General features: G+C 34.5%; 3 protein-coding genes across 5 annotated transcripts; all 3 read right to left on the bottom strand.

The window, feature by feature from the left end:
* Positions 1 to 35: 35 nt before the first annotated feature.
* Positions 36 to 2,927, bottom strand: LOC103867397 (pentatricopeptide repeat-containing protein At2g35030, mitochondrial). The gene has a single exon (XM_033291318.1). It carries the CDS (start codon positions 2,005 to 2,007, stop codon positions 124 to 126), a length of 1,884 nt encoding a protein of 627 aa, XP_033147209.1. The 5' UTR covers positions 2,008 to 2,927; the 3' UTR covers positions 36 to 123.
* Positions 2,928 to 8,129: 5,202 nt separating this feature from the next.
* Positions 8,130 to 10,126, bottom strand: LOC103867395 (urease accessory protein D). 2 transcript variants are annotated; one of them, XM_009145460.3, is made up of 8 exons: positions 9,905 to 10,126; positions 9,751 to 9,816; positions 9,594 to 9,668; positions 9,449 to 9,493; positions 9,092 to 9,325; positions 8,917 to 8,999; positions 8,637 to 8,805; positions 8,130 to 8,435 (listed from the first exon to the last, which is right to left on the bottom strand). In XM_009145460.3, exons 1-8 carry the CDS (start codon positions 10,001 to 10,003, stop codon positions 8,322 to 8,324), a joined length of 885 nt encoding a protein of 294 aa, XP_009143708.1. In that variant the 5' UTR covers positions 10,004 to 10,126; the 3' UTR covers positions 8,130 to 8,321. The 2 variants fall into 2 exon arrangements, with proteins under 2 accessions (XP_009143708.1, XP_009143710.1); XM_009145462.3 differs by lacking the exon at positions 9,449 to 9,493 and having other exon boundaries at positions 8,201 to 8,435.
* LOC103867396 (bifunctional purine biosynthesis protein PurH) lies at positions 10,100 to 13,245 on the bottom strand. 2 transcript variants are annotated; one of them, XM_009145463.3, is made up of 12 exons: positions 13,023 to 13,218; positions 12,825 to 12,948; positions 12,654 to 12,729; positions 12,465 to 12,561; positions 12,208 to 12,310; positions 11,974 to 12,107; positions 11,720 to 11,897; positions 11,470 to 11,627; positions 11,175 to 11,384; positions 10,762 to 11,109; positions 10,557 to 10,683; positions 10,100 to 10,453 (listed from the first exon to the last, which is right to left on the bottom strand). In XM_009145463.3, exons 1-12 carry the CDS (start codon positions 13,134 to 13,136, stop codon positions 10,302 to 10,304), a joined length of 1,821 nt encoding a protein of 606 aa, XP_009143711.1. In that variant the 5' UTR covers positions 13,137 to 13,218; the 3' UTR covers positions 10,100 to 10,301. The 2 variants fall into 2 exon arrangements, with proteins under 2 accessions (XP_009143711.1, XP_009143712.1); XM_009145464.3 differs by having other exon boundaries at positions 10,119 to 10,453; positions 12,825 to 12,933; positions 13,023 to 13,245.
* Between the last annotated feature and the right edge of the window lie 228 nt (positions 13,246 to 13,473).

The following is a 13,473-nucleotide window of genomic DNA, read 5'->3' as shown; positions in this document are numbered from 1 at the left end:
AGTAACCCAACACCAAGTCCCAAATTTGGCGGGTATCACTCAAAAACAATTTTTTATATAACAAAGAAGAATGAATGACTGTATTATTCAGTATAAGATGGTAAAAGATCGAATCAGACAAATCTATAAGAACAGAAGTAAGAGCTTATCTTCTTCAACATCTGAAGTCATGTTCTTTCTCGTGTTGTTGCTAAGACCTGTTACTACCCAATAAAGAGCTTCAAACTGAGGATGAGAGAAGTCTCCAACTACAAAAGCATGCCACCCAAACCCGACTTTAACCCAACTACAACCTGGCGGTTTCTTCAACCCTCTCTCCTTCATCTTCATCCTCATCTCTGCAGCTTCCTCCCTTTTCCCACTCCTTTTATATATATTAGACATCATTACATAGGTTCCAGCATCATCCGCCCCTGTTTCCAGAACCTTCTTCACCACCTCGGAAGCAATACTCACTTCTCCATGAACATTACAAGCCGACAAGAGCGCTCCATAGACGGAACCTGATGGCTTAGCGTCTACACTATTGATGAACTTAAACACATCTTTCAATTTACCAGCCCGACCAAAGAGATCCACTACACAGGTATAGTGATCTTCACGCACAGAAAGTGACTTGTCTCTCACGAGCTCCTCAAAGAACTCCATTCCTTTATCCACCAAACCGGCGTGGCTGCAAGCGGATAGCAAGTTAAGATAAGTCACCTCACTGGGTTTGAACCCGTGTTTCCGCATCTGATCATACATCTCAATCGCTTCTTTCCCACGCCCGTGGTGTGCGTAAACAGCAATCATACTGTTCCATGATATCAAATCCCTTTGGCTTACCATCCCGGAATCGAAAATTTTCCTCGCAGCTACCAGCTCACCGCATTTTGAGTACATGTTAATAAGCGCTGAAGTCACAACCTCGTTCTTCTGGTGGACAGACTTCGATACCAACTGGTGAATCTGCCGCCCTTCCACAAGACCAGCCATGTCACTACATGCACTTAAAACGCTCACGTAAGTTCCCACGTTAGGCTTAACACAACCATCCCTCAACATGTTTGAGAAAACCTTCAATGCAACTTCGTTTTCTTTAACCTGAACGTATCCTGTTATCATCGTGGTCCAGGAAATAACATTCTTTTCAGGCATCCGGTGAAACAAAACACATGCTCTGTCTACTTCCCCATTCCGTATAAACCCTGTGATCATCGTATTCCAAGAAGCAAAGTCTCTCTCCGGCATCACTTGAAAGAGTTGGTCAGCTTCCTGTATCCTATTGTTATGTGCATAACCAGTGATCATCGCGTTCCACGAAACAATGTTTCTCTCAGGCATACAATCGAAAACCCGCCTCGCTTCATCCACCTTCCCGTTCTTCGCTAATCCATCCACAACAGCAGTCCATGACTTCACATCCCTTACAGGCATACTCTCGAACAAACCCATAGCCTCATCTATCCTCCCGCGCATCACCAACCCTTTAATCATCGTATTCCAAGAAACAACGTTTCTCTCAGGCATTTCATCGAACAGCTCCAGGGCCTTGTCAATTCTCCCGCTTTGAGCGTACCCATCAATCATAGTGTTCCAAGAAACTATATTTCTCTCCGGCATCGCCTGGAAAAGCATCTCAGCTGCAGAGAATTGCTTGGATTGCAAGTACCCACGAACCATAGCTGTCCAAGTCACGACATTTTTCCTGGAATCGGACCTATCGAAGAGCTCTCTAGCTTCTCTCATGTTCCCTGACTTGATATACCCGTTGATCACATCCGTCCATGTGATCACATCCCTCTCGGGCAATTCGTCGAACAGCTTGCGTGCTTCTGTGATTCTACCTTCTTTGCATAGACTCGAGATCAGCCATTCGGGTCGTGTTACGTTCGGTTTGGTATAGCTGGAAGAGGAAATCGAACGTAGCGGATTTGATAGTTGGTTGGATCTAACATGGTCTGATATGGGCAGTGTTGCTCTTCTGTAGTAACTTTTTAGCCGCGACCATGCGCGAGACTGCATCAGCTAGAAGATTGGAAAAAGTGAGCTGCCTACTGTTCTTTTTGTTAGATAGAAGAGAATGAAAAGAGTTGAGGCGAGGAGGGAGCTCTTTGACACAGATACTAGAAACGACTCATCCGAGGCGGGCATATTCTCCAGATACATATACTTAAAACTATGTTTCATAAACTTAAAACTATGTTTTATAAAAAAGTATTCTAATTTTTTTTAATTTAAAACAAAGTTGTGTTTAATTTTATTTCTAATACAATTTTATTTTAAATATTTAATTTTAAATTACAAATAGACAAACAAATAACTTTTTAAAAATATTTTTTTTATAAATAGTGGCTGTTTTTGGAAGTTATCATTTTTATAAAGAACTATTGTAGACTTGAGATTTTGATTTAGAAATTAGGATAACAAAAAATTCGTTGATCAATATGTTGTTTTTAAAAATAATTTTTAAAATGGTTATTTTTGGAAAGTTGTTATTTTTAAAAAAATTATTGTATATTTAAGATTTTGATTTAAAAATTAGTATAACAAAAAATTTTGGTAATAGATAAATATTTTTACATAAGTTATAACAGGTTATATTTTTAATTATTCTTTTAAACTGTTATTTTTGGAAAGTTATAATTTTTAGCGAACTATAGCTAGATTTGAGATTCTAAATTAGAAATTCAGATAACACCAATTTTTTTTGATAGATGAATATTCTTTTAATTTTTTGAGAGAACTATTGTAGATTTCGGATTCTGATTTAGAAATCACGATAACAATATTTTTTGTTGATATATGAGTATTCTTTTTAAATTTTTAATCTATAAGTTGTGTTTTTAATTTTTTTTTAATCTGCTATTTTTGGAAAGTAATCATTTTTAGAGAACTATTGTAGATTTAGGATTCTAATTTAGAAATTAAGATAACAATAATTTTTGTTCATAGATGAGTATTTGTTTTTTAGAATTTTGTTCACTAGGTTGTATTTTTAATTTTTTTTTCAAAAACTGCTATTTTTGGAAAGTTTTCACTTTTTTAGAGAATTATTGTAGATTTTGGATTCTGATTTAGATATTAGGATAACAATAATTTTTGTTGATACATGAGTATTCTTTTAAAATTTTTGATCAATAGGTTGTATGTTTTAGTAAAATTTTCTAAAAACTTTTATTTTTGGAACATTATCATATTTTAGAGAATATTGTAGATTTAAGATTCTGATTTAGAAATTAGGATAACAATAATTTTTGTTGATATATGGGTATTCTTTTAGAATTTTTGATCTATATGTTGTCTTTTCTAATAAATTTTTTAAAAACTGCTATTTTGGGAAAATTATCAATTTTTAGAGAACTACGGTAGATTTTAGAATCTAATTTAGAAATTATGATAACAATTTTTTTTTGTTGATATATAACATTTTTTTAGAATTTTTGATCAATATGTTATATTTTTAATTAAAATTTTTAAAAAACTATTATTTTTGGAAAGTTGTCATTTTTAGAGAACTACTTGTAGATTTGAGATTTTGATTTATAAATTAGAATAACAATAATTTCTTTTCATAGAAGTATTCTTTTAGATTTTTTGTTCAATAGATTGTATTTTTAATTAAATTTTGTTTAAACTGTTATTTTTGGAAAATTATCGTATTTTAGTGAACTATTTGTAGATATGGGATTCTGATTTAGATATTAAAATAAAAATAATTTTTGTTGATAGATGAATCCTTTAAATTTTTTGATCAATATGTTGTATTTTTCAGTTAAAAGTTTTAAAAATTGATATTTTTGGAAAATTATCATTTTTTATAGAACTATTTGTAGATTTGGGATTCCGATTTAAAAATTAGGATAACAATATTTCTTGTTGATAGATGATTATTCTTTCATAAGTATTGATCAATAAATTGTATTTTTTAATTATTTTTCTTAAACTGCTATTTTTAGAAAGTTATCATTTTTGAGTGAACTATTGAAAATTACATTAGAATTTTTGATTAGTAGGTTGTATTTTTAATTAAATTTTCTAAAAACTGTTATTTTGGGAATTTTTATCAATATGTTGTATTTAATAATTAAATTTTTAAAAACTACTATTTTTGAAAAGTTATCATTTTTTGGGAGAACTATTATAGATTTTAATTCTGATTTAGAAATCTGGATAAGAATAATTTTTGTTGATATATGAATATTCTTTTAAAAATTTTGATCGATAGGTTGCATTTTTAATTAATTTTTTTAAACTTTTATTTTTGGAAAGTTTTTATTTTTTTAGAGAACTATTGTAGATTTTGGATTTTGATTTAGAAATTAGGATAACAATAATTTTTGTTGATAGAAGAGTATTCTTTTATAATTTTTTATCAATAGATTATATTTTTTAATTAAATTTTCAAAATACTACTATTTTGGAACGTAAATGAAATATTGGTGTACCTAACTTCTGTTCTGGCGAGATAAGGTGTGTAGACTCGAGCCCTCTAGTCACATCAAGAGCAATTGTAAGCCGTCTAGTCCATTTTAGGGGATCCAATCTATGTTGCATAGACTGATAAACAGTAATCTTTCTTCTCCTTCGATACAATACCCGGGGAGAATCGCAAGATTGGGAAGATGGATCTTACTTAGCACATTGATTTCACATCTGAAGATATTGATACGAATCAAATCATCAGTTTTTTTTTCATTCTCTTCACTGCAGTCTATGTTTTATCAGAAAGCGTGCCCCTATACCAAAAAGCTACATGCGGACCAATTTCACATCATTTTTTTTTGCCAATAGCTTTTAGTCATGTTATTAGTTACATCATAATAACTCTAAAACTGTATACTTCCAATTTCTCTTAATCCAATTCATTTTACTGCAATAAAAAAGATATCATTTGACACATAAACCAAATATATTACAAAACTGTGAGACATTTATATATATAACTGAAAAAGAAGTAAAAATCCATAATTGCTTATCTTCTTCAAAATGCAAAATAGTGATTTTTTGTAGATAATCTAAAACTTAGGAGTTTTTTTTTTTTTTGTAATCTAAAATGATTTCTAGATAATAAATCACTGTCATAATCTAATTTTGTTAATCAATTAATAAGTGAAACTTTCATAGCCTTCAAATCCACAATTTTTTCTTCTAAAAGAACTATTTTTTTTTCTCTTTTGGTTTGCTTTTATTTTGCATTTTTTGCTTTGTTTTTACTTTTATTTATCTAATTTTTTTATCAAAGTTGTTCGGATATTTTTTATATTTTATTATTGATAACTACTAGGTAAGGAACCCATGCGATTTTGTACAGAATCCATTTTGTAAAAAAAAATTATGCCACATATTATATAAGATGGAAAGACTACATTTTTAGAAAGTGTCATTTTAAGATGAAAAATTACAACATTTGACATTTATTTAAAGAAAATATACACTTTTAGATATTTTGATAATTTTCGTAACAATTAGGATAACAATAATTTTTATTGATACAAATATAATTTAACTTCTGTTCAACAAATGCAATTTTTATGATGAAACAACACAATCTTTCAACATTAATTGAGATTATTATTATTAATAAACTAGGAATGGAACCCCTGCGATGTTGCGAAGAAAATCTATATTAACATTTATATATATAAATGTTTCTCTAATTAGCACAGTTAAAAATGAAAAATACAATTTTTAGAATAGTTTTAAATGATAAAAATTAATTGTAAATAAAAGATATAAAATTATGATAAAAAGATGCAATATCTTAAATATATTTTGGTTTAATATTATCAGTAGAGTATGAATATATATATAGCAAACAAAAAAGGTTTTTGAGAAAGTGATACAACTCTTCAAAACATTTTCTTATAATGTTGGATTGTTGAAAACAGATAATACAGAAAAAATGATTAAAAGATGAATATATATATATATATATATATATATTATATATTTCGAAACTATATATATTTATTAAAAGATTATTAAAACTTTTTTTATTAAGTCTGCAAGATACCTAAACACCAAAAATACATGGTGAAAAAATCTCTAATAACAGTTGTGTGTTTTGTTTTCTTTCATCTTTTCAATTTTAAAATTCACATGCTGCTGCTAATGTTTGTTTTCTGTAATAAAACTAATAAATCGTGTATCAATTTTTAGAGAAATTATAGTTAAATGAAATAATTTTAACAAAAAAGATCTTGCTAAAATTTAAAATAAATTTAGTAAAATCAGAGAAAATTGAAGAATTATCTAATCATTAAGTAAGACAAAATAAATTATTTGATACGCTGTTTGAAAACGAACAATGAGTTTTTTTAAATAAATTTGTTCACCGAAAGTTTTTTTAAAAACTTATTTTGCTTGAATCCCATGTCTTTAGTAAGCTCTTTTCAATATGAACATAATTGTAATGGGTTTGTAATTTTGCAGTGAACAAATAATATGATTACAGCAATGGGGGTCGCCTTCAGGTTATTAATTCGGTCATTACGAGTATGGCTAACTTCTGGATGTCAGCATTTAGATTGCCGGGAAGCTGTCTGAAGGAAATAGAAAGCCTATGCTCTGCTTTCATGTGGTATGGGCCAGATTTAAAAACAAGCAAAGCTAAAGTTAGTTGGAAAGATGTGTGCTTGCCGAAGAAGGAAGGGGGTTTGGGACTCAGACCACTAAAGGAAATCAATGTAGTGCTGGGGCTGAAGCTACTGTGGAGGTTGTTTTCTTGTCGGACTTCTTTATGGGTAAGGTGGATACGTTGCTACTTGATAAGGAAGAGCTCATTCTGGTCGATGAAATGTAATGCAAATGTAGGCTCGTGGATGTGGAGGAAGATTATGAAGCTAAGGGACCTTGCTAAATCATATCTTAAGATGGAAGTGTACAATGGAGAACACACATCTTTCTGGTACGACTCTTGGTCAAGATTTGGATGTCTGAAGGATTTGCTAGGAGAAGGGGGGAAACTTGCTCTTGGCATTACTGAAAATACTCGTGTTGATGAAGTAATGCTTAAGCATCGCAGAAGGAGGCATAGACTGAGAATTTTAAACGAAGTGGAGGATGAAGTTGAGATATTGCGGAGTAAAAGAACTGAGGCAGAGGATATCCCTCTATGGAAGCAGAGGGAAGATAGATTTTCGAATCAATTCTCTACAAAGAAGACATGGCAAGCAATTCGTCAATCTCGAGCTGAGTGTAGTTGGAGCAGAGGAGTGTGGTTTCCACAATCGACGCCGAAATACTCATTCTTAGTATGGGTAGCAATACGTAACCGGCTACAAACTCATGACAGAATGAAGATGTGGAATACTTCTATAGACACAAAATGCATTCTGTGTGAGGAGGAGGAGGAGACTTGTCAACATCTATTCTTTGAATGTAAATATTCTGAGAAAGTTTGGAGGAAGCTGGTAGGAGGTATTATGAAGGATGATTTCACCCATGATTGGAATGAGATTATAGGGATTATCTCTACTCATGGTCGTGAAACAACAGAAGGATTCTTACTTCGCTATGCATTCCAAGCCTTGGTGCATAGTATCTGGCGTGAGCGTAATGCTCGTCGACATGGAGAACAATCGAGAGATGTGGAAATTATTTACAAGCTTGTAGACAAGACGATTAGGTTGAAGCTGCTTGCAGTAAAAAACAAGGGGAAGAGATATCTTGATGAAGGGTTGTGTGCTTGGTTTGGAGCACAGCTTACAAACTCATGAAAACAAGTTCTTTGATTCTTTATACAATTTAGAATACAGGAAGCACTTGATGTAAAAACGTTTTTCCGTTTGAATAAATTTTACATTCATTCGAAAATAATAATAATAATAATAATAATAATATGATTGATAAATTACCAGTTGATATGATGTATCCCGAAATGATGTTTTCATTGTATTTTGCCATTATTCATCTCTTTCTAATAAATCCTCTCTAGCACTTGCATGTCTAAAGAACCATAAATTTTATGGAAAAAATATCCTCATAGTTTTTAGAATTATTTTCATAATTAATTTTACCATAAAGTTTTTCACAACTAATGCAAAATTATAACGAAAAGACATGTCTATATAAATTATTTGGAATTGAAAAAATGAAAATAAGTATAAATGAAAAGGTACCATAAAATGTTATGAACAAAAATATATAATAAACAGTTACGAGTGAAATTATAATGAAAAGACATATCCGTTCAAATTAATTGAGATTGTTATTATTAATAGATAAATTTTGAATGACTTCTTATTGTTTTCACCTAAACAACAATATGATGTTGGATGGACTTGTTGATGCTTTTGGTAGAGCAAAGAAAAAGAAAAATGAAAATGAAAAAAGACTCAAGCATAAGGAGATTGACCAAGAAGTGGTTCCAAATCACCCAGTTGTTGCCTCAAGAAGTTATAGACTGACTCTGTGGAATCCGAAGCAATTCGAACCACAACTCCTTTTCCCTGCAATATATTCACACCATGTTTCAATCATTAAAGCCTAGCCGCAATAGCCATTCATGCGTTGTCTCTAATCCTACCGGTCAATCTTGTCTAGTTTTGGGCAAAGCTGTGTATATATATATATATGGTTTCTTGATGGATAGGAGAAACAAGATTTAAGGATTTGGAAACTGAGAAAGAAAGCATGATATTACTACTAACCTCAGGGCCAAAAGTGCTGCAGGAAGCTATGAACTCTGGTTTCATGAAGCCATTACGTACCCTTGAATCAGGATTGTGTCTCCGAGAACCATAAGAGATCTGCAACTCTTCCGACATCATACTCTTCACGTTTTCTTGAACTTGCTTCTGGAGTTCCCTCAGCTTTGGCCTTCATCCCATTTGCCAAACATAGATTTAGCAAATAAACCAAATTCTCACTATAAAGATGTGCTCTAGTGCCTTCTCTAGAACTACTACAAGAAGACAGAGAGAAACCAACCCGAAGAGTATGACCATTGCTATGGCGTGATAGTCTTGCATCCGCTCCGCTATGCTTTGTATGTTCCTCTTCTCTAGCAGCACCTGGAGTAAACAAACCATTACCACAGTAAAGTCTAACAATCTTGGTCATGAATGTTCTTATCAGATGAGAGTAAATGAGATTAGTAAGTTACTGTGTCAAGGAATAAAGGTTTATCATCTTCCAGGTAGACATTGTTGATGCTTTTATAAAACTCGAAATCCCATTTTTCACCATTTGCGTGACGCCCGCTTGTGATCCAATCCACAAGGACAAGGTTAGAGTCTGAAACCAATCTGAAGTTTTGTTTCTGATAGTACCGAGCAGTGGAGAAGCAAGTCACTGGATCTGGAACCACAACCAAAAGAGACTCACGCCCTATTCTCGCCTACTGCACAACAACAATATGAGAAACAGGAATCAAAGAAAAGGGTCTTATTCTATTGCAATAACAAACTGTTGTTCTATCTGAACACACACAACTCGAATGATCTCTAGAGAGAAACATTACTTCTAATGTTTGTTCAGAGCACTGAGATCCTATTGCCTTGTATACCTGTAAGGAAATTACAAGATCCAAGGCCAGAGAATCAAACCAAGTAGGATGAAGTTAATGTCTCCAGTTCAAAGAAAGAGACAGAATGTGTTGGTTTAACCTTAGTAGAAGACTGAGTTGTAAGCACTGCGGTGCAGTCATCACCAATGGTGAACTCACATGAAATCGAATCTCCCTATGAACAAGAACTTGTTCAATTAACTGACAAATTTACTGAGAGACAAAAGGAAGTGAGAGAGAGAGAGAGAGGGAAGTACAGAGACAATGCCGCCGCCATAGGTGATACTGTAAATCCAGACAACATCAGTTCCGACAGGAGCTACCTGAAAGTTCGATATCTTCCTTCACTGTCGGGAACTTAAGCAAGTGAAATTCTGAATAAGAATCTGCATTAAAATAGATATAGAGAACCTTGGTAGGAAGTATGAACTTGAGAGGGTACTTAGAGAAGCAACCCGTAGCCGTAGATCTCCCTCTTATCTTCTCCACCACCACTTTCCCTGTCGCCATCTCTGGTCTCTCTTTCTCTCTCTCCACTGTCGTTGACTCTCTCGTTTTAATTTGAGTTGACTAAATATATACACATCTCATCATGTTGCTTCCGGGTGTTCATAAAAATATGATCTTTGAGTAGAAAAATGCCAAATTTATTCGTTGAAACATCTCTCAGGTGCAAATCATACACAAAGTCAAACGCTTTCATATTAAAGTTACAACATTTCTCAACTCTTGCTTTTTATTTTAGTGGGTGTTGTTCTTGCCTAGAGCCCAGACACAAACTCTTTCAAAATCTCTTTTGGATTCATCATCAATGGCGGAAATGTCTAACGTTGGTGAAGAGAAGAGAGACACCATACTTGTTGCAGCAATCAATAGCATCTTGGTCTCTTATACTACCTCCAGGCTCTGCTATCGCTCCTATTCCTTTCTCACACGCCTCTTCTACCGCATCTTTCCAAGCTGCCATTCATCACACAACAACAACAGCAAGTATTAAAACTTTCTCTTCATAGAAGCATTACGCTATTACAAACAGAAGAGTGGTCTATGAAAATAAATATACCAAATGGGAAGAAGGCGTCACTGGCCAAGGCAGCTCCTTTGGCTTCCTCGCCAGCTTTCTTAAAAGCTAGTCTCAAACTCTCTACTCGGTTTGGCTGTCCACTTCCCATCCCCAGCATACAGTTGTTCTTCACCATAAACAACCCAAGAATCAGAATCATGAACGAGCCAAGACGTATAGAAAGAGAAGAAGAAAGGGAACCAACCTTTGCTATCACAATGGCATTGCTCTTGACATGCTTAACACAAAGCCAGGCAAATTTGGCATCCGCAAGCTCGCTTTCAGTTGGAGTCTTATCCGAGACGGCTTTAAAACTGATGTCTTCTGGAGTTATATCATCCGAGTCTTGAGCTAACCATCCTCCACCAACTTGTCTGAGAGACAGCTTCCCTTGGTCATTCTTTTTCGCCTCCAGGATCCTCAGAGTTTTCGACTTCCCTTTGAGAACTTCAAGACCTTTAGCAGTGTACTTTGGAGCAACCACGATTTCATAAAACATTCTAGTTTCCCCGTCTGTTGGGCTCCTGAACTCCCGGAGCTCTCTAGCAAGAACCTAGAGACATATTAACAGATTATTAGACAACTGAATACACTATGGACAGAACTAGTTGAATTTACCTCGTCCACTTCGACATTGAAGGCTACAATGCCACCAAAGGCGCTAACTGGGTCAGCTTTCACAGCTAAACGGTAAGCCTCGAGAATATCATCGCGTGAGGCAACACCACAAGGATTTGTGTGCTTCACGACCACACATGTCGGGTTTTCGAATTCTGACACACAGTTCCACGCAGCGTCAGCATCAAGATAGTTGTTGTATGACATTTCCTGCTCAAAGAAATATCAAAAAAGGGATTATATGGCTGGAAGGCAAGTACAAGGATGATAAATGACAGTTAAAAACTAAAAGTACCTTTCCATGGTGCTGAATGGCTGTGGCAATACCACCAGCGTTGACTTCAGCAAGGCTCTTATCAACATAAAAGGCAGCCTTTTGATGAGGATTTTCACCGTAGCGAAGGGAGCTTTTAAGTGAAAGAGGAACTGTAAAGCTGGGAGGGAACTTCTCTTCTGAGAAAGGTTGCAAGACAAAGATATAATGATTTAGAAAGAAGTTTGATTTTTTAGTATATTCATGTTGAGTCACAAGTCTAAGCACTTACTTCCTTCGGTCTGCTTCCATAGCCATTCTGAGACGGCGGAATCATAAGCAGCAACATGCTGAAAGGCCTTCCACGCAAGTTTTCTGCGGAACTGTTGGTCACTCTGCCCTCCTTTGAGATACTCCAAAACGGCTTGATAATCCTCTGAATCGACAACAATGAGGACATCCTTGTGGTTCTGTCCAATAACATAAAAACACATTCATCATCAAGAAATGAATATAAGGAATAAGTTTCATATGCATATGTATTACCTTAGCAGCTGCTCTGATCATAGCAGGACCACCAATGTCGATGTTCTCAATCCCATCCTCAAAACTGATCCCACCTGGAGCAGTTACTTTGTTGTAGAACGGATACAAATTGACAACCACCACATCAAATGTACCTGTCATTCAATACATACGAAACGATGTAATTTAGCATAAAGACACACTATAGACAGCTTAATCTCAACCTTAGAAGGCAAACTAAATGTGAAAACAAACCAATGCCATGCTCATTAAGAGCTTCCATGTGATGCTCCACATCTCTTCTAGCGAGGATACCACCGTGAATGTTTGGGTGCAAAGTCTTCACACGGCCATCAAGCTGATTTTCGAGAAGAAGAAAAAAAAACAAAACAAGAGCTAAGTTTAACATACCAAACTAAATTGCTTAATCATTTTTTTTAATGAAAGGTGAATCCTATTGAAGAATTAAAAACGATAACAAAAGAGATGCGAACTTAAAGAAAGAAACTTGCCATTTCAGGGAAATGAGTAAGCGTCTCGACTTTGGTGACAGAGACTCCAGCATTCTCCAAAGTAGAAGCAGTTCCTCCAGTAGAAACAATAGTGTATCTATAGATGAAAAAAAGAAGGAATCATTTTTTCAATCCATAAAAACTTAGGAGGACAGAAACATAACTAAAAATTTATGAAATAAGACGTACCCCAACTCTTGAAGACCGTTGCCAAGAGTAGCTAAATCCTTCTTGTCAGATAAAGATATCAAAGCTTGCTTCTTTCCTGTTGTATACATTAAAAAAACTTATTGTATACAAAAAATATAATTGAAATCAATCTCTGGATATGATATTGCAGGTTGACACAAAAAAACAAACCAGAGGAAGCCGAGGACTGTGGCTGGTTCTTTAGAGCTGTCTGAGACTCTGACATGGCTCTGACCGCAACGAAACTTGGACGCAGAGACTTACAGTATACCTGCTGCTTCTGAAAAAAAATCAACTAAGTCTTTATCATCAGAATGTGAAAGAAAGACACAAAAGAAGGCGTCGACAAAGGGAGAGGAGAGAGCTTACAGGCTGAGCAAAGCGAAAAGGCGCGACGGTTTTCCTGCGCAAGTAGCCGTAGAGGATATCGCCAGAGCGAGCACTCACGGAGGTGGCGGAAGCGGTGGCGGCGGAGCTGAGCATATCTATCTGTTTCGCAACAGTTGTGAGGAGTAGTAGTGAGTGGTAATGTTGTTAGGGTTTTTGCGATTTTGCGGCTAATTGGAAAAACAAATTAAAAAAAAAAATAAGAATTAATAGGGAAATATTTAATAATATATTATTGGAAGTAATTATTTATTTATTTATTATTAAGGATGTTGACATTAGATAACACCTGTAATCTCGCCTGGAATATTTCGGAAAAAGCTTATGGTTAAGTAGAAACCAAAAGTCTAATGTGTACTGTGAAACCAAATTAGTAGTAAGAAAGTTAAACTTTACTGGATTGAAGTGGCAAATCAATGGAGATGACGATTAC

This window comes from Brassica rapa, chromosome A05 (assembly GCF_000309985.2).
Source record: "Brassica rapa cultivar Chiifu-401-42 chromosome A05, CAAS_Brap_v3.01, whole genome shotgun sequence".
In the NCBI taxonomy this organism is placed as follows: domain Eukaryota; kingdom Viridiplantae; phylum Streptophyta; class Magnoliopsida; order Brassicales; family Brassicaceae; genus Brassica; species Brassica rapa.
This window is presented reverse-complemented; position numbering and strand designations above follow the sequence as displayed.